Source organism: Mercenaria mercenaria, chromosome 10, assembly GCF_021730395.1.
Source record: "Mercenaria mercenaria strain notata chromosome 10, MADL_Memer_1, whole genome shotgun sequence".
NCBI lineage: Eukaryota > Metazoa > Mollusca > Bivalvia > Venerida > Veneridae > Mercenaria > Mercenaria mercenaria.
Genome location: NC_069370.1, coordinates 56845146 through 56870508, shown reverse-complemented (window position 1 = coordinate 56870508; position 25363 = coordinate 56845146). Strand labels below are relative to the sequence as shown.

Here is a 25363-nt window from a genome sequence, read left to right as displayed (position 1 = left end):
TACCGAAATAATCATCATTTATAAATTATTAAAATAACGGGATTTATGTATCAACCGCGTTTATTACGTAAATAATTTATGAACAAATCGTTCTGATTATCTATCTTAAAATAACCTTCATATAACATATTTTCATACTTGGTGTTTATTTATATGTTCAAATCATCTTAAAGACTATTTTAGTATACGGCTATATTAAAAAAAAAAAAAGAAAAGATTTTTAAATCATGGGCCGATTTCGCCGATTTCACATCTTTAATACCTCTTTATTTATTTATTTATCTTTATTTGACTTTTTTTTTCGAAAGATATATGCATCTCATTTCTATGGGATTCAACCAAATATAAATAATTATAATGTAACTCAAAGAAGTTTAAGATGTCATCATCTTCATTATATTGATATTTAAAATCATAATCAGAAACACGTAATCTTTTGATTGGATTATCACACCTTGATTAATTGTTTGTTGATATACAGCAGGTGTGCATTTATCTGCAGTGCGCATTGCAATTAACAAGTGATTGTGGTGACATCGGATATTTATAAACATGTGTCAACATTATCTTTAACCAACTGGGCCAGTAAAGTGAAAGCGCTGTTAGAAAATAACGGTTTTGGTTATGTATGGAGAAACCCAGAGAGTGTTTCTTTACGCAGCTTCTATTTACAATTTAAACAGAGGGTTATTGATGTATTTATTCAGTCTTGGAATAATAGTATATCAGAGAGTCAGAGTCTTTGTTTGTATAAATATTTTAAACCTATGTTTTGTTATGAAACATATCTGGACTTTGTACCTGTGAAATATAGAATTGCCTTGTCTAGATTACGATTATCGTCACACCAACTACGAATTGAAACTGGTCGGTATGGTAATGAAAGAATTGATAGAAATTTGCGTACTTGTAGAATATGTAATACTAACGACATTGAGGACGAATTTCATTTTGTGATCAAATGTAACGCCTATAGAGAAATTCGTACACGGTACATTAAGCCGTATTATTGTGTTAGGCCAAGTGTATTTAAGTTTACTCAGCTAATGCAATCCAATAAGAAATCAGTTATATTGAATCTTGCCAAATTTGTATATCATGCTTTTGCTTTACGTCAGAATATGATTGTTGTAAATACATAGACATGATTGAACATAATGTGACTATATTATAATATTTTGTAAGAACTTACAACGGGTCATACGGTATTTTCAAATCACCCCATGCATTCATAACCTATTACTTAGTAATCATATTAACTAGCGCTATAATTGCGCCAATTTCAGTATTTAAGTGCGGTGTACCAGTTATTCCCAGAGCCATTGCACTATTTTGTATTGAAAGCTATGTCTGTCGAACCGTTATTACTCGTTGTATGCTACTGAATCAGATGTATGTTTTCTACTGCGGTTGTGTTATGTATGTTCATACTGTTTGACATAAATTAGAATTTTGTACGCGCTGATTTCTTTATGCAAGACATTACCTCAGCATTTATATGGATCTAACTTTTTGTGCCTGTACTTCATTTCGTTTAATATTAGGCCTATACAGCAAACCTTGTATTTCGTTTCGGCAAGCTTTGCTGTCACAGAGGCCTACAGTATAGTTAGTTGTCTATGTTTGTACCTTAAGCCTTGCTAACGTACGGTAAGGCTTATGATGTGGCCAGTGTGTTGTTATACGCTTTAATGCATCGCGTAGCGATTGTAATCGTTATGGGTTCAGTTCTGTATGCATAATGTTATGTATAAAGAAATAAGCAGCTTAATTGTTTGTATCTATGATAGATTATTTGTCTGTAGAATTATACCTACATATCACAAGTTATATCTATATGCTCCATGTAGTATTGCAAGTTCAAATTATCATATGTTTAGTTTACCCTATTGACACTATAGTATATACTTTGTATTTCAATGCAGATTTACTACATCCCGTATCTGCAGGCTACGATTATTTATCATCTTAAAGGATATTATACGTGCGTGTTAAATACTGTATGTAACTCTTAATTGTATTTCATTAAACTCAGTTCGTGCCGTTTCAAATCATAGGAGATTATATGATTAATGACAATGTTTGCTTCATTTAAAGTACAGTAATGCCAGTTTAGAGCCAGTGCAATTGTTAGATTACAATGCAGTTCTTTAGTTCATCCTCTCTATTTAAGATATTAACGAACATACTTAGTTTCTCTATGCAATAATCAATAACATTTATATGTATTTCTATGTTTTTGTGTGCGAGTGTAACTATGTGTACGCTTGTGTATATGTGTGTGTGTGTGTGTGCGCGCGCGTGCGTGCGTACGTGTGCGTGTTATTTGAATGTGTCACGTTGTATTTGTTAATACATCTGTTTGTAACAAGATACTTTATGTATACGTTACAAGAAATAAACTTTGAATCTTGAATCTTTAATTTTGGCGAAAATGTAAAGAAAACAATAGGAAATTAAACAACATATTGCTTATTTTCACATTTAATGTTATTTTCGTACGCGATTTTGACGCACACATAAAGTATTTGCTTTACAGAATATGATTTTTGTTATTTACAAACTGCTCTTTTATTTTGTATGTACGACATTCCTTCCAGTTGTAAAATATCAAACACGAAATCCCCGTTTCTGCAAAATGTAAGAGTATGTGAGTACTGTTCTGTTAAAAACGGGGAAAAAATTATTATCATATTTCATATCTGTAAAGAAAATGTGACAGCCGTATTACTTTTTTCTATATTAAATATTTTAGCAAATACACGTGATTTAATGTATGATTTTAAAAGTATGATTTAAGCAACTTCAAGCGATTTCGGTCACACATTAAACCGGAATCCACCTAAAAAACCGGGATACGCCGGAATACATTTTCCATAACCGGGATACACCTGTATTTTGTAAGTTAAAGGTATTTTTGAAGTTTTTTTTAAATAATTCAATCATATATGTCATAAATGAATAAAATACGAATGGAAAATAAAATGCGTTCACGCAAAATGACTTTATACGAGACTGAAATTCGGCGACCGCGCGGGAAATTTCCATTACCGAAATACACCCTTTTTTTTATTAATAAATGGTATTTTTGTAGGGTTTATTGCAGAAATCATTCGTGTATAATACAAATAATAAGTTTCAGAAGGATAAATAAAATTCTTTAAGCAAAACGATTTTATAAGAGATTGAAATTCGGCGACCACGCGGGAAATTGCCATAACTGAAATACACCCGTATTTCTTCAACAAATGGTATTTTTGAAGTGATTTATGACTGAATTCAAACATATAGATCATAAATTATTATTTTTCAAAAGGAAATTAAAATACTTTTGCGCGTTACGTCTTGTACATGATTGAAAATCGGCGTGCGCACTGGAAATTTGTACATTCGGAATTTCCATGTCCTAAAATATTCTAATGTACACAGGTATTTCTTTAATAAATCGTATTTTTAGGGTTTATGATAGAATTCAATCATATCTCAAATAAATAATTAATTTACTAAAGGAAAATAAAATGCACAAAACGTTTTTATACGAAGTTGAAAATTTGTTGAGCGCACGGGAAATTTGCGCACTCGTGGATGAACCACAATCACCATAATTTTGTTAGCTTTTAAATTAAATAAAAGCTTATCATATTTAACTGCACTTACCTTGTTAGACATTGTTTGTCACATGTCATTTGTGTGTGCTTACAAATATACTGATTAATTGATATAATCAATAGGTGTGATAATCCAATCAAACTCTATCAGGACTAATCAAAGGACATTATTCGTGCTTTGGCAATAAATGCAGTAAACGTTTTTATATTCATATATAAACATGATATAATTCTTTTAAAAACTGTTTTTTCATAATATATTTTCTTCTTAGATTATCAAAATAACATGAAGAAATAACTCAATTAGTTCCAATAATAAACATACGGCCGATCCTTTCCGACCAGCGCGGTTTATTCACTGACATGTATTTAAAAATAGAATATTTATATAGATCTATATATTCATATTTTCTAAAATATGTAAAATGGAAGAAATATAAAATGAAAACATACAACTATTTCTGAGGGGTCGAAATGTCTTGGGGTCGAAATGTCTTTGGGGTCGAATTGTCCAAGAAAATTAAATTTTGGGGTTGAAATGTCTTGGGGTCGAAATGTCTTGGGGTCGAAACGTCCAAGATTTTTCGGGTGCAGGTCCGATACCAGTAGAGTTTACTCCCCTTTACGAAGCGTCAGTTCAGCTGTTGATAACCGTGAGAATGTATAAGTATTGCGTGTAACTTGTGCGATTGTTTGTTTTTAGGAATCATATTAGTGATTTTGGTAAGTCTCAGTTGGTATGTTTTTACCTAATATCTTGCAGTTGAAAGCTTGTCACTACGTTCGTACTAATCCGTACTCAAATGTGTTCGTACTCAAAATAATTCGAATGTAAAGTTATTATTCTTGAAATTGTGCTCCTATTTACCAAATTTTTAAGTAATATGCAAAATTATGGGTAATGTCATGTTTGTAATAACGAGAAATAAAAAAAATCGCTCAAAAACCTTCAATACATGTTTTTGGTATTGTTGTTGATATGTGGGCCCCGGTTATGTATATTTAAAACACGTTTACCATTTCCAAGAACAACAGAATGGTAAATAAAAATTGTACCAGAATTGTTAAGTCATCACATATGAAAACAATAAATTTAGTTGTCGTGTCATGTTTTTTATGCAAGAATAGTGACAATACATGTTTGTTTTGCGTATTAACGTCAGCAGAAGCTTGGGATAGGTTTGTGACCGAGACCAAAAATGTGGCCTTTACATGCTAAGAAGGTTTTCCAATGATCTGACTGACAGACCTAGTTCTCGACCCCTGATGAACCAGTTCTGAACCTAACCGGCCACCTAACCAATTTTTCAACTATACAAATATTCTGGTCAGATTACAATGTATCAGTTAGAAAACAAGAGGGTAATGACGACCATGGATCGCTCACCTGAGTAATATGAGCTACATGTTTCAAATGTCAAACTGATGATTTTCATAGAATTTTTTTGGAAGATTTTCCGATGTACAATCAAGTAACCCCTGGGGCGGGGCCAATTTTACCTCGGGGGTCATGATTTGAACAAAGTTTGTAGAAGTCTATTAGGCAATGTTACATATCAAATATCTAAGATTTAGGCCTTCTGGTTTATTTTTAGCAAATTTATGGAGATTTCCCTATGTACAATCAAGTTACCCCTGGGGCGGGGTCAGTTTGACCCTGGGGGGTCAAGTTTGAACAAATTTTTTAGAGGTCCACTAGGCAATGCTACATGTCAAAAATCTAAGCTCTAGGCATTCTGGTTTATTTTTAGAAAATTTTGAAGATTTTTCTATGTACAATCAAGTAACCCCATGAGGAGGGGTCAATTTGACCCCAGGGGTCATGATTTGAACAAATTTTGTAGAAGTCTACTAGGCAATGCTACATGTCAAATATCTAAGATCTAGGCCCTCTGGTTTATTTTTAGAAAATTTTGAAGATTTTTCTATGTACAATCAAATAACCCCATGAGGCGGGGTCAATTTGACCCAGGGGGTCATGATTTGAACAAATTTTGTAGAAGTCTACTAGGCAATGCTACATGTCAAATATCTAAGATCTAGGCCTTCTGGTTTATTTTTAGAAAATTTTGAAGATTTTCCTATGTAAAATCAGGTGACCCCTCGGGCGGTGTCAATTTTGACCCCGGGGGTCATGATTTGAACAAATTTTGTAGAGTTCCACAAATCGAAAATCGAAATAAAACTTTAGGACCTTCCAACAGAAAACAATCCCATATTCTCAACAGGGTCTGAAAACAGAACAGATCATTTCATGAAAATTAACTGTTAAGGTATAGGAGTGTAACATTAAAACACAGAAATATTTGATAAACGAACAACATTTTACAACAATCTACCTGACCATTACATATTTTACTGTACTTTACGGTATGATAGATACTTAAAATATTCTAAAAAAGCTGTCCCCCTTTAAAAATGGGTGCCAATTCTATAGGTCATGTGGCAGCTTTCAAGCTTTTGATGGTGGAGGAAGATACCAAGTGCCCCTTCAGGCTTTATTTCAGACATCTTGAAAAAATCAGCATTTTTCTCAGACAGGAAAATGTGCCCAATCAAAATATATAATGTAGAAAACATTTTGTGATACAATAGAATTTTTATTCTTTTGAATATCACTGGGTGGACAGTTCGCAAATATTTAGAGCATCCGCATCAACTTACATACAGGTATATCAGATATTTAACCGGACAAATTAAACCGAAATTAACACTGAAAAGAATCTACTGTATCAAAACTAAGTGAAACATGATCTGAAGTTCATAATGTTTAATTATAATCTACATCCCTACAGTGTGACCATACAGACCTGATGTCAGACCTGGTGTCGCAAATTTGAAATAAATATGTTTGTATTAGATAATATATAACAACACTGTATCTAGGTGGCCGCCTACATCTCATGCTAAAGTAACAATAGCTCAGTCTTCATTTAACAGGGTAAATTACAGTACCTAAATTCAATATGTTGAGCCTTTAAACTTATTTTTAATACATGAATTTGATGAAAATTTTATATCATATTTAGTTACAGGGTTTGTGCGCTCAGTTTAATGATCATAATAATAAGTTTCTTTGTAATGGCAATAAAGCTTCTATGCAACCTCTCTAGAGTGAACACCACTGCTCTCATAGTGCAAACACCTCTGCTCTCATAGTGCAAACACCTCTGCTCTCATAGTGCAAACACCTCTGCTCTCATAGTGCAAACACCTCTGCTCTCATAGTGCAAACACCTCTGCTCTCATAGTGCAAACACCTCTGCTCTCATAGTGCAAACACCTCTGCTCTCATAGTGCAAACACCACTGCTCTCATAGTGCAAACACCTCTGCTGTCATAGTGCAAACACCACTGCTCTCATAGTGCAAACACCTCTGCTCTCATAGTGCAAACACCTCTGCTCTCATAGAGCAAACACCTCTGCTCTCATAGTGCAAACACCTCTGCTCTCATAGTGCAAACACCTCTGCTCTCATAGACCAAACACTTTTGCTCTCATAGAGCAAACACCTCTGCTCTCATAGAGCAAACACCTCTGCTCTCACAGAGCAAGCAGAGGTACAGAGCAAACACCTCTGCTCTCACAGAGCAAACACCTCTGCTCTCATAGAGCAAACACCTCTGCTCTCAGAATGAACACCTTTGCTCTCATAGAGCAAACACCTCTGCTCTCATAGAGCAAACACCTTTGCTCTCATAGAGCAAACACCTCTGCTCTCATAGAGCAAACACCTCTGCTCTCAGAATGAACACCTCTGCTCTCATAGAGCAAACACCTCTGCTCTCATAGAGCAAACACCTTTGCTCTCATAGAACAAACACCTTTGCTCTCATAGAACATACAACTTTGCTCTCATAGAGCATCACATCTGCTCTCAGAATGAACGAACACCTTTGCTCTCATAGAGCAAACACCTCTGCTCTCATAGTGCAAACACCTCTGCTCTCATAGAGCAAACACCTCTGCTGTCACAGAGCAAACACCTTTGCTCTCATAGAGCAAACACCTCTGCTCTCAGAGTGAACACCACTGCTGTCATAGAGCAAACACCTTTGCTCTAATAAAGCAAACACCTCTGCTCTCGGAGTGAACATCACTGCTCTCATAGAGCAAACACCTTTGCTCTCATAAAGCAAACACCTCTGCTCTCATAGAGCAAACACCACTGCTCTCATAGAGCAAACACCTTTGCTCTCATAGAGCAAACACCTCTGCTCTCAGATGGAACACCACTGCTCCAATAGAGCAAACACCTTTGCTCTCATACATCAACACCTCTGATCTCAGAATGAACACCTTTGCTCTCATACATCAACACCTCTGCTCTCAGAATGAACACCACTGCTCTCATAGAGCAAACACCTTTTCTCTCATACATCAACACCTCTGCTCTCAGAATGAACACCTTTGCTCTCATAGAGCAAACACCACTGCTCTCATAGAGAAAACACCTTTGCTGTCATAGAGCAAACACCTCTGCTCTCAGAGTGAACACCACTGCTCTCATAGAGCAAACACCTTTGCTCTCATAGAGCAAACACCTCTGCTCTCAGAATGAACACCACTGCTCTCACAGAGCAAACACCTCTGCTTTCAGAATTAACACCACTGCTCTCATAGAGCAAACACCTTTGCTCTCATAGAGCAAACACCTCTGCTCTCAGAATGAACACCACTGCTCTCATAGAGCAAACACCTTTTCTCTCATACATCAACACATCTGCTCTCAGAATGAACACCTTTGCTCTCATAGAGCAAACACCTTTGCTCTCATACATCAACACCTCTGCTCTCAGAATGAACACCTTTGCTCTCATAGAGCAAACACCTTTGCTCTCATACATCAACACCTCTGCTCTCAGAATGAACACCTTTGCTCTCATAGAGCAAACACCTTTGCTCTCATACATCAACACCTCTGCTCTCTGAATGAACACCTTTGCTCTCATAGAGCAAACACCTTTTCTCTCATACATCAACACATCTGCTCTCAGAATGAACACCTTTGCTCTCATAGAGCAAACACCTTTGCTCTCATACATTAACACCTCTGCTCTCAGAGTGAATACCTTTGCTCTCATAGAGGGAAGAACACTGCCTTACAGAGTGAATGCCTTTGCTGTTATTGAGAGAGAACACTTTTGCTCCCATAGAGTGAATGCTTTTGCTCTCATAGAGCAAAGAACTCTATCACAGAGTGAATACCTTTGCTCTCATAGAGGGAAGAACACTGCCTTACAGAGTGAATGCCTTTGCTCTTATTGAGAGAGAACACTTTTGCTCCCATGGAGTGAATGCCTTTGCTCTCATAGAGCAAAGAACTCTGCCTTACAGAGTGAATGCCTTTGCTCTCATTGATAGAGAGCACTTTTGCTCTCAAAGAGCGAATGCCTTTGCTCTCATAGAGCAAAGAACTCTATCACAGAGTGAATGCCTTTGCTCTAATTGAGAGAGAAGACTTTTGCTCTCATAGAGTAAACAACTCTTCTCACTTAAAGGTAGTCAATCTGATTTTAGCAATATTTAATGACTTTTTTCAGAATTTATATATTCTGTTAGAGGTATATGTAAGGAACAATCAGGTTCATTATATATTGAAAGATCCCTGTTAGAAATGTTTCTTTTTTTGTTTTTTTTTTCTTTATAACACTTTGTAACTACCTCCCTTTAATATGAAAATGCTTAAAATCTACATTAGTTCCATTTCAAAATAATATCCAGTTTTATACTTCTGTTTCATTGGTTTCAGGATATTTCAATAATGTGAACCAAAAGACATGTTTAAAACTATCTGTTGTTTAGAATTCATTTAATTCAAAAAGGGAGGTAAAAATAATTCTACAAAGTTGCCTTTTCAATGAATTTCATCTAAAGATTGATTACCTAATTGTCAATGTAAATCTTTGACAGATATAAAACACTGTTGTTTTATCCAAATCATTTCTTAGGTAAAGTATGTTGTGTCGGGTTTTATTTATAGGACTAGTCCGCTCTCAAAGTCAAACAGTTTTCTTCCAATCTTCACCAAACTTGCTGACAATGTTTGTGGGCATAAAATCTCGTCTAAGTTCGATAACCAGCCAAACCGCCCCAGGTACTCTTGGATTATGGCCCTTGAATTGCTCAAAAAACTATGAATTATGACTTGTCTGCTCTCTAAGTCCAACAGTTTTCATTTGATCTTCACCAAACTTGCTGACATTGTTTGTGGGCATAATATTTCAGCCAAGTTTGATAAATACCAAAATCGCCCCAGGCACTCTTGGATTATGCCCTTGAATCACTCGAGATCTGCGAAATTAGCCTTATCCATTCAAACAGTTTTAATCCGATTGTCAATTTCATCCCGCATGGAACCTCACAAATACCTTGATTCCTTCTTACTCTTTTTTTTTTTTTTTTTTTTTTGGTTAACTTAGGCATACAACATCAACATTATTACCGTTATGATACGTAACTGAATATTTAGACAGGTGTATTTTGTGACAGTCTGGCACTCTTGTTTCATTTTCAATATAATTTCTAGTTTTACATTTGCATTTTATGAATATTGGGATATAACAACTACCTGAAATAAAAGGCAAGTTTTAAAACAGCGTGTAGCTTCGGAATTCAGTCTCAGTTGCACAACTTAGATAGACAAAGGGAGATAATTCTAACTTAATACATATCTTGAAATGCAAGTTTATAGTCAATGCAAACATTTGACAACTTTGATACAATAGTTCTTATATTAATATTATTCAATATGCAAAATATGTTTATTCAATTTATACTTATGCTGAAATAACGCTATATTGGTTGGGCAACCAGGATAGGAAAATTAAATTTTAAAAATACTTCCAGTAAAAATCTGACATGTATTAAGAATTTATTGAGTATAAATAAGTGTAAATGATCGGTGGTTTAGTTTCGAACATATCTGTTCGATGACCACAAGCTGATAATTAAACCACCTTTAAAGTTGGGCAATTTTTGCTTTGAAATTTAGAAAATTGTAATATACTATTTGCCAATAGAGATAGGGGCCGAACTTCAATGTCAAACTGACTGGAAAATAAAACACTGCAGCCATGAGTTTTTCTCTTTAATGTTGGATGAAATATTTCAGTAGCTTTTTTTGTCTCTTGAAATAAAAATTGCATGAATTTTTTTTACAAGACTTGGTGTTAATATGCCAGTCATTTACCAGACATTACTTCAGTTCTCTCTTCATTAGCCTTAGAGTTATACTAAAACACCAGATGTCAAATTTCATAAGGTTGTTTTTGGTATAACTTTGGTACACTAGAGCTAGAAAAACTTCTTAAAGTGGCATTATGCGCATCTTACTGAACATAGTGTGTTTTTGGTGAATGTTTTATAAAAGTGATTTTCGGTTGCTGTGCATTTAAATGTGTTAAATTAACGATAATGCCACATACATATTTGAAGTTGATGCTTTAGAAATAAAGAAATCGGATTAATAAAATAATAGTTATTTTCTTCAATCTTCTACGCAGTGATCTCCCTTACCTATAGGTAGAGCTTGCTGAAGTCAAAGGGAAAGCAACTCCTGCATGTAGTTTGACCTTTTTTAAAAAGACTGCCCCAGTCAAAATAAGAAAAATTATATTTGGAAAGTTATTATTTAGTACTGGTAACAGGAAGCGTTTTGTATATTGGGTTAAAAGCTATAATTTACTCCACACTTTTTAAACACACATCTATTTCAGCTAGATAATTACTTGAAAATGCCCATAATTCCACTTTAAGTATGTTGCCTCTGAACTGTAGAGGACTCTGTATTGCCTGGCAATGTGTGTCATGCAAAATGTCCCTAGGTGGAGGACAGTTGTAGCTCTGTTGCAATTTCTTTGTTATTTTGAAAGTTTTGACTGATATTATTATATGTTGTACCCAGATATTACTGATACTTTCAGGAGAACAGATTGGCTGAAGACTTACCACTAAGTTGCTGTGATGGATCTTGTCCACAATTGGGGAGTTGATGTAGTTAGATTTCTCCAGTCAGAATTCAAGGTACACCGGGAAAGTTATAATTAGCTCAAACGAAATAAATTTGAATTTTTAATTATTAAATATAAACATTACAGTTCATAAAGGATGCAGGATAGTAGAAAGAAACGGTACTTTGGGTTCATGATTGTGATGGATATTAGAGAAATTTTAAAATATGTAGGGGAATTGAGATTCTCTGATGTACTTTTCAGGAATGTTTTACTACAAATTTGTGCCATGTTGTTGTGCCTATAAGGTGTTTAATGTGTTCATGTAGCATTTTTTTTATTTTGAATTTTGTTTTGTTTAGCTCACATATTTCATTTAATACCTCATGTACCCCTGTACCTCTTGTTGGTGATTTAGAATAGGCATATTTTGTTGTGTGAAATCATTTAATTTTTAGGGCTAAAACAGCTATTTCATGGGAATATGAATTCATGGATCTTTTTAACATGAAATGAATGAAAATTTTACTAGTTTGTTGGAACTGATTTGGTTTATTAGCACAACCTCGAAATCCACAAAAATCTGTCTCCCATGAATCTTAATGATTTTACCATATTTGTCTAATTCTCGCAGACCAGTGTCATGTCTGTCTTTCATAGCATTGAAGTCACATATCCACAGTCCCATTACTGACCCTGACCAAAATATTGGTGACATGGTGGTTGCTGTTGTTTCCTCTTCTCTATTCTTTGCAGTTATACTTCAGACAGTAGCCTTCTAAAAGTTTACCGTATAAGTACTGTAACTTGCTAACTTAGGGGCCTCCATGGTTGAGTGGTTAATGTCACTGACTTCAAATCACTTGCCCCTCACCGATGTGGGTTTGAGCCTCACTCGGGGTGTTGAATTCTTCATGTGAAGAAGCCATCCAGCTGGCTTACGGAAGGTTGGGGGTTCTACTCAGGTGCCCGCTCATGATGAAATAATGCACGGACTCACTGGGCACTTGGGGTCTTCCTCCACCATCAAAGCTGGAAAGTTGCTATATGACCTATAATTGTGCCGGTGCGATGTTAAAACACTAGTAACTTGCTAACCACTGTGCGGCTATTCTTTGTGAGACTGTGAAATCAGTAATATATTAATTTTATAAGTAAAATAAGTATAGTAAGTAAATTTTTTATTAACGTGACATGTGTTATATACAGTACATACATATTACAATAAATGATCATTCTTCACAACACCCAGCCCAGTGGGCCTATATGTCACCTGTTAACTCATTACACACTTATGATCTAAAAATGGGAATAATAAATAATAAGATATCATATTAATTCAAAGCAAATATATTTATATTTATAGAACTATGATGAGTTGATGATGGCAGCTTCACACCTGGGAGATCCAAGAAATGCTTTCCTGCTCTACTTCCCTCTAGCCTACTGTCTTCATAAACCCACAGGAATCAGGGTACTCTGGCTGGCTAGTCTATCAGAATGGATCAACGCTTTGCTCAAATGGTGAGTTTGATTAGAAGTCAAAATACAATTTTGAACAGAACGTTTCCGTAAAAACCATTTTTGTACCGCTTCCCTCCACCCACCCCCATTTTATTTCCTAGGTGGAGAGGGGGGTAAGCACTAAGATTTACCATTATCCCTCAATTTGTCAGGATGTCCGTTTGAATTTTTGTTGTTCATATGCCAAATATTTGTGATAGAGTTATGGAACTGTATAGTAATATTGTTCAGCACCTCAGTTATGCACATGGGGCATTGTTCGGGATTTCACTCCGACCTCAACCCAACAAAATATGTTTTTAGCTCATCTGAGTCTATCCATCCACACTTTTCTTCAAATGACATCTTTTCTGAAACTGTGAGATGGATGTTGGTGAAATTTGGCTTGGATGTTCCTTGGCTTGTCTTCTTTCAAAAATATAGGATTAGTTTCGCTTGGTTGCAAATAGGGGCCGCCAGAGCAGGCTGATCATCGTCTGCACTGTTCGCTGTTCAGTCAGTAAATTTTCAGTGAACATCCCTTTGAACAATAAATGGCATTGCCCAAATTGAATGATAGACCAGTCCATTATAGAAATTTAGTAGGGTAAATGTTAATTATACACTGTAATGATACAGTGTGCTGTGGTCAAAAGGTTAAGACCAAATGAGCGGTCTTTAAGGCCATCATGGCCCTCTTGCTTATGTTGCCGTTACATTGTAGGATACTTCATGGGGAAAGACCTTACTGGTGGGTGCTAGACCCTAGAACACATCACAGTGAACACGCACAGTTACAGCAGTATAGACTCACCTGTGAAACTGGGCCAGGTAATGCTACTTTTTGATATTTAAGCATAACATGTCTTTAATATACTGGTAATGCACCGTTTTGTTTTGAATAAACAGTGGTACAGCAATTTTGAAAGAAGTTGAGATAAAAAACTATAATACTGATATTTTTTTTAGCTCAATTGCACAAAGTGAGCTGTTGTGATCACCATGTGTCAGTCGTGTGTCGTCTTCTGCACATCGTCAACAATTTAATGGTTAACAATCTAGAGGTCACAATTTTATTTCAATTTTAATGAAACCTGGTCAGAATATTATCCTCAAGAACTTTTTTGGACAAACCTTGTTAACACGTAAGAGGCCACATTTTCTTCTGTATCTTTATGAAATTTGTCAGAATGTTTTGCCTCTCTGAAATTAAGGTCAAGGTTGAAACTGGATTATTTGAATTCCAAAACTAGGTTGTATCATAGAAAAAGCTTGCTAAAAGGCATATTTTCTGCTTGTTTTTTTTTTTAACTTTGTTACAATATTTGTCTCTTGAAGAATTTAGGTTAAGATCAATACTGGGTTACATAAGACTGAACCTAGGTCACTACATCAAACAATCGAAAAACCTTGTTAATACTCTAGAAGCCATATTTTTACTTGATAATCATAAATCTCTGTCAGAATGTTTGTCACTGTGAAATCTGGGTCAAATTCAAAACTTGGTTATCCATGGTCTTAATCTAGGTCATAAGGTCAAATCATAGAAAACCATGTGAAAACTCAAGATACCACATTTTCTACTTAATCATGATTAAATTTTTGTCAGAATGTTTGCCTCTATGAAGTCTAGGTCATGTTCAAAATCAGGTCATTTGGTTAAAAACAATTTCAGTGGGTTTGTAATTAGCACAATATGCAGTTTTCTGGAAATGCTCTTTGATACAAGCTGCTAGCCTACCTCATGTTTTTAACTGCTTTTGGTTTGGACTGACTGTTTTTCATTTGGATCCTGTAGCAGACTTTTGAGCTAAAAAATGCCTTGTTTTTTTAGCAGCAGCAATTTAAAAATCTGAGAGGCTTAATAGAGATTTTTTTAAACTTTATCTGTTAAATTACTTTTATTTCAAAGATGATGTTTGAACATCAGTGAAAAACAACAACAACAAAATAAAACATAATGAAAGTTGATAGGGAGGTTGGTCATGACCAGCAGATGACACTTATTGATTTTGAGGTAATTAGGTCAAAGGTCAAGGTCACAGTGACCCAGGACACTTAAACGGTGTCCGGATGATAACTCAAGAACACTTGGGCCTAGGGTCATGAAAGTTGATAGGCAGGTTGGTCATGATCAGCAGATGACTGAAGCATGTTCGCTTTCTAATTCGAACAGTTTTCATCTGATCTTCCCAAACTTGCTGACAATGTTTGTGGGCATAATATCTCGGCCATGGTCAATAACCAGCCAAACTGCCTCAGTCATTCTTGGATAATGGCCCTTGAATTACTCAATAAACTGCAAATTTAGCTTTCTCCGCTCTCTAAGTCCAACAGTTTTTGTCCGATCTTCACCAGACTTGCTGACAATTGTTGTGGGCATAATATATCGGCCAAGTGTGATAACCAGCCAAATCGCCTTAGGCACTCTTGGATTATGCCCCTGAATAAGGCCAAGTTCGATGACGGGCGTATTTTGTGACAGTCTGGCACTCTTGTTGACAGGTGTGTAGTTAGATAAAGGTGTCAAAGACAGGAAAACAAGTGCTTTTCTCAACAAAACATGTCCTTGAGATACTTTCAAATCTTTCTTCGAACACATTGTCCAAATCCCATTGTGAATGTAATGTACACATTAACCATAAAAAAAATCATTCGGTAAAAATTTGAGAGTATTTGACAGACATTAAAAAATATAACCATGTGTGTGTGTGGTACATAAGAGTCACTTGGGTTATCTACCCTGGTGATACTCATTGGATAACATAGTACTAGGAGAAAATGCCTGGGCAATTTTATCCTTGCCAGTATTTCTCAGTAAAAACACTGTAATTTAGGTAATCAAAGTAGGTCCGAGTTGTGACACAGATTGACTTTCTCTTTATGTGATTATCAAAGGTGACTTGTGTTTTGTAATAATACAGTGAGTGGGGTTAAGCACTGATTTAATTGTAGTAGAAGGTGATTTCCTTTTGAACCGTTTCGAGTTTTTAAAGTTTCAGAGGCCTTGGATAGTAAACTTGTTTATATTGGTTACTGCAGCTGTCTAAAACTTGTACATAATATAGGTGATTGAAAATAATTCAGCTTTCTTGTTGCATATGACCATATTATATAATGCTTTCAGTATGAAATTGGGCTAATAAATCCAAGTCAGTGTTTTTATATAATGTACATTTAATATCATTTTACAGGCAGTCCTTCAGGTCATGCAATGGTAACCTCATCAGTTGTGTTCTGTTTGGTTCTTTCCACAATTCAAAACACAAGACCACGGTAAGTTCTCATGTTGGCTAATTGTCACATTTTTCATTGATAATCATGGATATAAATGAGACCTAAGGAATGGAAATGGCATGTAGCCTTTGTCCTGTAAGTACTGGATGTTCACAGCTTTTATCATTTGATCTTTACAGATCTGAATTCTTTTCATGTGGGGAAGCTGACTTGCAGGGAAATGGCAATTTCTCTTTCATTGATAAGAGTTAAAAGTAGACAGCTGACATTAGCTGTTGGATAAAATTGTCAATCCCAACAATACTGAATTTGATTTACTTAGTAATAAACATAATAAAAGATGGTTTTTAGCTCTACTTTTAGAATAATTTGGTAAGGATAATGCAATTATTGTGTTATCATCAATATTATTGACAGACTAGTTTCCGTGGATTTCGTGCTTGTGTCAGTCTATGAGTTTAAATCTTATAGAACAGATAGATATCCCGCTTCATTTGATTTTCAGAAATTGAAATTCATGAATTCCTATCTCTACAACAGTGATGTTTTAACCAAAACCTTGAAATGTCATAAATAATTTCACTAGATTCTTTGTGATATGTCAGTTAACTTTTAGCCTGTTAAATTTCTTAAATGGACTGGTGTATCATTCAGTTTGGGCAGGCTAAAGGTTAAACTTACTTGATTACTATAGCAAATACTCAAAACATGATTCTATAACACTCACAAAAGAATACCTTTGAGCAATACATAATTTTTGCTGGGTCAAAATTTAGCAAATAAATATTTGCAAAAGGACACCATAATACTTGTAAAGAAATACCCTGTACATTGTAGTTTCCCAAAGGAATGCTGTAATACTCACAGCTTTATACTGTTATACTAGCAATTAAATTTGTTGGTATTATGACTATTATGTCTCCCACCACACAGTGGTGTGGGAGACATATTGATTTACTCCTGTCTGTGTGTCTGTCTGTCACAAATCTTGTCCGCACTCTTAGTCAAACATTTCTCATCCGATCTTCACCAAATTTGAACAAAATGTATTTGCCAATAAGTCCTCGGCCAAGTTCGATGACTAGCCAAATTGGCCCAGGCACTTCGGAATTATGGCCCTTGAAACTTGTTTTTGATAATCAAAGCACTGAAAATCTGATAAGGCAGTTGAGGGCTTGGTGCATAGTTGACTCATATACTACTAATCAGATGATTAGGCAGTTGTGGGAGACATGCGCTTTTCTCAAAAGCAGTTCTAGTTAGTTTTTTAGCTCGACTATTCAAAGAATAGTCTAGCTATTCTACTCACCCTGGCGTCGGCGTCGGCGTCACACCTTGGTTAAGTTTTTGCATGCAAGTACATACAGCCATCAATTAAAGGCATATAGCTTTGAAACTTATTTGGGCCATTCCATGAGAAAACCTGTATTAGTGACATGATATAACTATTGTATAATTAGTGGTGTAAAATACTGAAAAATCACTGTTTTTCTTGTGTTGCTCCAGAAACTAGAAACTAATATATTGTAATTGTGTCATCTAAGACAAATCAAATTCTACCATATTTTTCATATAAATGTTGTTTCTGTTGTCATGGCAACGGAAATTCCAAAGCACCCATGCGTCGTGAAAATATAGAGGTGTATAGATAAAAGGCTCGTAATGAAACTAAAAATATACGGTTCAGTTATTTTTCAGTAAAATCGCTTTAAACTATTCCTAAATACTCAAATGTATGATGTTAAGTAAGTGTTACGCATAATTTGTTCCTTAAATGACTTGAAAAATACAGGGCATGCACAATGACGTCATACTGCTTTCATGACGTTCTTAACGTCACGTCTCAAAATACCCTCGGTGACTAACTTAAAAACATTGTAGCTCTTAAGATAGTGAAGATAATCACTTCAAATTTTCGGATTTGAAAGATAAAAGAATGTTCTTTATGAATATGTTATTATCTCAATTTTGAAATTTTTGTCACTAATACGGGTTTTCTCATGGAACGCCCCATTTTATCTTTTTCTAGGTCAATTACCAACCTCTCTGGGTCAAGTCCCATAACTCTGACATGTATTTTGAGCAAATTATGCCCCCTTTTGGACTTAGAAATTTTGGTTAAAGTTTTACATGCAAGTTACTATCTCCAAAACTAATGCAGATATTGATTTGAAACTTCACATGTGTCTTCAGGGTTATAAAACTAGTTGATAGCAACAAGTCCCATAACTCTGACCTTCATTTTGGCCAAATTATGCCCCCTTTTGGACTTAGAAAATTCTGGTTAAAGTTTTGCGTGCAAGTACATACAGCTGTTTCTAAAAGGCATATAGATTTGAAACTTATTTTTTCCTTTTCTAGATCAATTACCAACCTCACTGGGTCAAGTCCCATAACTCTGACATGTATTTTGAGCAAATTATGCCCCCTTTTAGACTTAGAAAATTTTGGTTAAAGTTTTACATGCAAGTTACTATCTCCAAAACTAAACGCAGATATTGATTTGAAACTTCACATGTGTCTTCGGGGTTATAAAACTAGTTGATAGCATCAAGTCCCATAACTCTGACTTTCATTTTTGCCAAATTATGCCCCCTTTTGGACTTAGCAAATTCTGGTTAAAGTTTTGCGTGCAAGTACATATAGCTATTACTAAAAGGCATATAGATTTGAAACTTATTTTTTCTTTTTCTAGATCAATTACTAACCTCACTGGATCAAGTCCCATAACTCTTACATGTATTTTGAGCAAATTATTCCCCTTTTTGACTTAGAAAATCCTGGGTAAAGTTTTGCGTGCAAGTACATACAGCAATTACTAAAAGGCATATAGATTTGAAACTTATTTTTTCTTTTTCTAGATCAACTACCAACCTCACTGGGTCAAGTCCCATAACTCTGGCATGTATTTTGGGCAAATTATGCCCCCTTTTGGACTTTGAAAATTCTGGTTGAAGTTTTACATGCAAGTTTCTATCTCCAAAACTAATGCAGATATTGAATTGAAGCTTCACATGTGCCTTCGGGGTTATAAAACTAATTGATAGCAGCAAGTCCCATAACTGATATGCATTTTGGTCAAATTATGCCCCCTTTTGAACTTAAAACTCTTTTGATATTTAACCTTTTTGGGTAATATTTTCCTGCTTCTGGGACAATATTTCGAATAGTCGAGCTTGGCTGTCTTACGGACAGCTCTTGTTTTTTGTAGGTGTAATAATATCTACAAGTTTTGTGGTTCTGCAAGTATTTTGGTATTATGGTATTCATCTGCAAGTATTATGGTATTCATCTACAAGTATTATGGTTTTCATCTGCAAGTATTTTGGAATTCATCTACAAGTATTCATCTGCAAGTATTGTAGAATTCATCTACAAGTATTATGGTTTTCATCTGCAAGTATTATGGTATTCATCTGCAAGTATTATCATATTCATCTACAAGTATTATTGTATTCATCTGCAGGTATTATGGTATTCATATACAATTATTATAGTACTCATCTACAAGTTTTATGGTATTCATCTGCAAATATGGAATTCATCTACAGTAGTCAGTATTCAAACCATTGACAAATATTACAGAAAACAATGTCGGAAAATAGGATTGAACAAGAATTTAATATATTTTATGTTCATAAAAAACATTTCGCAGCCACATTATAAATAAAGGCATTATGAGCCTTCAAATGTATTTTTATTGTCATTTTCAGGATATTTCTACAGTATGTGATATGGTCAGTTTTTGCTGTATTTATGTTTGCTGTCAATGTCTCAAGATTGTTCATTGCCACTCATTTTCCACATCAGGTGATTTTAGGAACATTATTAGGTAACTGTACTTTATATCATTTCAACATGTTTCTTGATACAAGTTTAGTTAAAGGAATGTGTTATAAGGCAATTTGTCTGAGGTTTAGAATGTACCTGCATTATAAAAATGTTCTTTGTCTGTCAATTAAAGTGTGTGTCACAAAGTTTTATATCTGTAACAGCTTGTTATGAGGGTCTAGAAAATGTTTTTGGTTTTTTATGCAGTTCTTTTTTTTTTGTAATAGCAAATTGACTAGTATTAGGTTTAACATCATTAGAGAATAAGCCAGTACAAGAATACTGGTTAGGTTGGCAACTGTTAGAGAATGAGCTTGTACAAGAATACTGGTTAGATAGGCTACCGTTAGAGAATAAGCCTGTACAAGAATACTGGTTAGGTTGGCAACCGTTAGAAAATGAGCCAGTACAAGAATACTGGTTAGGTTGGCAACCATTAGAGAATGAGCCTGTACAAGAATACTGATTAGGTTGGCAACCATTAGAGAATGAGCCTGTACAAGAATACTGGTTAGGCTGAACACCATTAAAGAATAAGCTAGTACATGAATACTGGTTAGGCTGAACACCATTAAAGAATAAGCTAGTACAAGAATACTGGTTAGGTTGGCAACCGTTAGAGAATGAGCCTGTACATGAATACTGGTTAGGCTGAACACCATTAAAGAATAAGCTAGTACATGAATACTGGTTAGACTGAACACCATTAAAAAATAAGCTAGTACAAGAATACTAGTTAGGTTGGCAACCGTTAGAGAATGAGCCTGTACAAGAATACTGGTTAGGCTGAACACCATTAAAGAATAAGCTAGTACATGAATACTGGTTAGGCTGAACACCATTAAAGAATAAGCTAGTACAAGAATACTGGTTAGGTTGGCAACCGTTAGAGAATGAGCCTGTACATGAATACTAGTTAGGCTGAACAACATTAAAGAATAAGCTAGTACAAGAATACTGGTTAGGTTGGCAACCGTTAGAGAATGAGCCTGTACATGAATACTGGTAAGGCTGAACACCATTAAAGAATAAGCTAGTACATGAATACTGGTTAGGCTGAACACCATTAAAGAATGAGCCTGTACAAGAATACTGGTTAGGTTGGCAACAGTGAGAGAATGAGCCTGTACAAGAATACTGTTTAGGCTGAACACCATGAAGGAATAAGCTAGTACAAGAATATTGGATAGGTTGGCAACTGTTAGAGAATGAGCCTGTACAAGAATACTATTAACGCTGAACACCATTAAAGAATAAGCTAATACTGGAGCACTAGTTAGGTTGAACAGCATTAGAGAATAAGCCAGTACAAGAATTCTGGTTAGGTTGAACAGCATTAGAGAATAAGCCAGTACCAGAACACTGATTAAGTTAAACACCATTAGAAAATAAGCTAGTACTGGAACACCGATTAGGTTGAATACCATTAGAGAACAAGAGCTCATCGAAACACGAAATGCCCCCCTTGATGCATTCAGTAATTGCACAAGGAACAGAAATTATATGCTCACTGTAAACAAAAGTTCTACCATTCTGGTTTAATCTGACCTTGACCTTTAACCTATTAACCTAACGAGATTACAGAGTGATCTTGGCGCCATCCACTGAGCCATTTTTGAATGTTCCAAATTTCAAGACCTGTTCAAGGTCAAAATCAAGGTGAAATTTCATTTTGGTACAAAACAATGTGTATGTGGTCCAAATTTGAAAGCTATGGCTTGAGAAATGTGAAAGTAGGTCACTAGGTCAAAATCAAGGTCAAATTTTATTTCAGAACACAAAACTATGCAAGTGGTCCAAATTTGAAGCCTGTACCTTCAGAAATGTGAAAGTAGGTCACTAGGTCAATCTCAAGATCAAAGTTCATTTCAGTACACAAAATTATGCACGTGGTTCAAATTTGAAGGCTGTAGCTTGAGAAATGTGAAAGTAGGTCACTAGGTCAAAATCAAGGTCAAATTTTATTTTGGAACAAAAAACTATGCATGTGGTCCAAATTTGAAGCCTGCACCATCAAAAATGTGGAAGTAGGTCACTAGGTCAATAACAAGGTCAGTTTTTTTTGGTACACAAACCTATGCATGTGGTCCAAATTTGAAGGCTGTAGCTACAGAAATGTGAAAGTAGGTCACTAGGTCAAGATCAAGGTCAGCTCATGTCAAGGTTCATCTTGCCACTCAAAACTATACATGTGGTCCAAATTTGAATGATGTAAGTTATTGACATGAAGATTCCCTATATACGACTATATGAACCATATGACCCCTGGGCAGGGCCATATTTGACCCTAGAGGGATAATTTGAACAAACTTGGTAGAGAACCACTAAATGATGCTACATAACAAAATATCAAGCCATAGTCTTTGTGGTTTGGACAAGAAGATCAAAGTTTTTCCCTATAAAAGTCTAGGTAAACCATGTGACCCCCAGGGCAGAGCCATATTTGACCCTAGGGGAATAATTTGAACAATCTTAGTAGAGGACCACTCGATGATGTCATATACAAAATATCAAAGCCCTAGGCTCTGTGGTTCATGGCCTGAAATAATGCATAGAGGGGCACCTGGTGTCTAAAAAGCTCGGAAGATGGCCATGCCATATTATTTTTTTGTCGTTGTGATGTTAAACGCACCAAAACAAAATTTAAACTCATTTTAGAAATACCTGTTATTGAAAATACTTGCATGAAAGTTTTTGCTTCTGTTTTGCAGGTATCATTTTAACATTGCTGGTGTACAAGATAGACCTGCAACACTTAAAATTGTCTCGCTGTGTGACTGCATCATTCTTAATGCCAACAAGCTGTATAGTGACGTTCTATTTGTTGAAATGGTGTGGCCTTGACCCTCAGTGGTCCATCTCCTTGGCAACCAAGTACTGTGCTTATTCAGAATGGATTCATCTGGACACCACATTGTTCAATGCCGTTTATAGAGATGCTGGAAGTGTTTTAGGTATGAGAGTAAAGTTTTTTTTCTGTCAATCAGCAGCAGCTTTAAGAAATAAAATCCTATCTTCGCCCACATTCATCAAATCAAAATTGCTCAGATGTTTTGGCAATTCCCTGGGGTGGTATTTTAATGCAAGCTGTACTGTAGTGGAATGTGAACTCTGCCTACATTGTTTAAATTATTTTGCAAAAAATAGCCATCAGTGATAAAAATAGAAGAATCTTCAAAATGTATATTATAATTTGTCTGAATATGTAATAATTTCACAGAAATGTTTTATAAATCAGCCCAACCAAGATTGTCTTTATACAGATTTGTGAAGATTTAGTGCTGCTAGGGATATGGCCACTTTGCCTTTTATTGAAATAATTAGTTTAAATATCGTGCCAGAAAGTGCAAGCCGGATTTTGAAGTAATTTCAAACTTCAACTAGGTCTCTAGGTAAAGGCATAGAAGAATGTTGTAAACACTCCAGAGGTCAATTTTTTCTACTTTATCTTCATTAATCTTTGTCAGACTGTTTTTCTCTAAGAAATCTAGGTCAAGTTTGAAACTGGATTATCTAGATCAAAAACTAGGTTTCTAGGTCAAATCATAGACAGACATTGTAATCACTAAAAAGGTCAAATTATTGAGAGAAACAATGGTTAATGATCTACCTTATTAATATAGAACATGGTCAAACTGTTTGTCTCTATGAAATCTAAGCCAAAATAATATACCAGGGTATCTGGGGTAAGGACTAGGTCAGGTCTTTAGGGCCCTCTTGTTTTAATTAAAAAATATTTTACATAGTCATAAATTTACCATGAAATACATTTAAACCTCTGTGAAAAAAAATAGCATTCTTGTTGTTGGTTATTTTTCAGTAATATATTAAGTTTTGATAAAATAAAGATTGACACTATACCCACAAACAGAAAATGTACTAAATGGACGTTTTGGCCACGGACGTTTTGGCCCGGACGTTTCGGCCTAGGATCTTTCGGCCTAGGATGTTTTGGCCAAGAAAATTTTTGAGATAGGATGTTTTGGCCAAAAAAAAAAAAATATTTCCATAATATGCAAATTATGATCTGGACATTAATATGTTATCATATGTTATACAGTATAACTGATCATTCTTTTTAAAAAAATAATTGTGAATAAAATTTATTTTCATAACTCTTCTGGTTGTAAATGGCAAATATTTTCACATTCACACACACACACACACATATATACAATGTGTATGTGTATATGTTTATGTATACATATAAAAAGACTATAAAAAATAAAATTAAAATACCATGAGTATGTTTTATTATCAGTTTTATTTGTTCATTTATACTATAACATTCTTTAGAATAGTCTCCAGACCATATTTTGCACGATATGGAACCACAATTTATTTTGGCCAAAATGTCCTACCCCCAAAAAATGCCTGGCCAAAACATCCTAGGCCGAAAGATCCTAGGCCGAAACGTCCGGGCCAAAACGTCCGCTGGCCAAAACGTCCTACATTCCTAAATGAACATGTTGAACATGTTCTAAAATTGGGCCAGCAGTCTCTGATGTGACTTCTTTATACAAACAGAAAGAACAGAACTGTTCTGAAGGAACATAGAATACAAAATGTCATTTTGCAACAACATGTGCACAAAACTATAAACCAGAATTTTGCAAACGGTTATTGGTGGTATGAATGTTGACCATGTTCAACATGTTCATTTAGTGACCTGTTTCTTAATAAAAACTTTACTCAAACATTCAGCATAACAGAGTGATAAAACATTTGTTACAATGTAAATGTTTCACATGAGCATAGTAATTTCCTTAACATTTCATTTGACATTTCATTTCCCCTTAAAAAACAGTGCACACTTACTCAGATTATGTCTTTTTGTTTTTTCAGGGTATGGAACTTTCATGTTTGGATTCACCAGATTACTGAGAACTGAAAATGGTATAAGTGACAAGAAAGGAGGGAAAACAGATTCTGACTCTTTAGAAAATGCATCATGTAGAACAGTATGGCTAAAAATGCCAAATATTATTCTGTCTTTACTAGTCTGTCAAATAGGAGAGAATATGAAGCCGGGACTTCATTCAGCAGAGTTTTATTATTTTGTGACTTACCTTAAGTTCTGTATTCTTGTTATTCTAGTCATGTTTACAGCTTCTTTTGACTTTTTAAAACAGGATAAATGTATACAACAGAAGAATAAATGATTTTATTATTTACATTTATATCTGAACATGAACATCATGGTTATATCAAAGAGCTTTAAAGCAAAATGA

At 35.0% G+C, this 25363-nt stretch overlaps 2 protein-coding genes across 3 annotated transcripts in view; both read left to right on the top strand.

Annotated features, from left to right (window-relative positions):
- The window catches only part of LOC123560276 (mucin-2-like), a 14643-nt gene extending 7396 nt beyond the window's left edge, over positions 1 to 7247 (top strand). Inside the window, exons 3-4 of the mRNA XM_053516930.1 lie at positions 4312 to 4331; positions 7113 to 7247. Of these exons, the coding sequence (XP_053372905.1) occupies positions 4312 to 4331; positions 7113 to 7247 (155 nt within the window). The remainder of the gene's footprint in view (positions 1 to 4311; positions 4332 to 7112) is intronic.
- On the top strand, positions 4178 to 25363 carry LOC123561479 (glucose-6-phosphatase 3-like). 2 transcript variants are annotated; one of them, XM_053553147.1, is made up of 8 exons: positions 4178 to 4331; positions 11535 to 11634; positions 12928 to 13085; positions 13789 to 13895; positions 16259 to 16340; positions 20015 to 20133; positions 22844 to 23086; positions 24978 to 25363. In XM_053553147.1, the coding sequence occupies exons 2-8, from the start codon at positions 11575 to 11577 to the stop codon at positions 25292 to 25294; spliced, it is 1086 nt and encodes a 361-aa protein (XP_053409122.1). In that variant the 5' UTR covers positions 4178 to 4331; positions 11535 to 11574; the 3' UTR covers positions 25295 to 25363. The 2 variants fall into 2 exon arrangements, with proteins under 2 accessions (XP_053409122.1, XP_053409123.1); XM_053553148.1 differs by having other exon boundaries at positions 4185 to 4331; positions 11538 to 11634.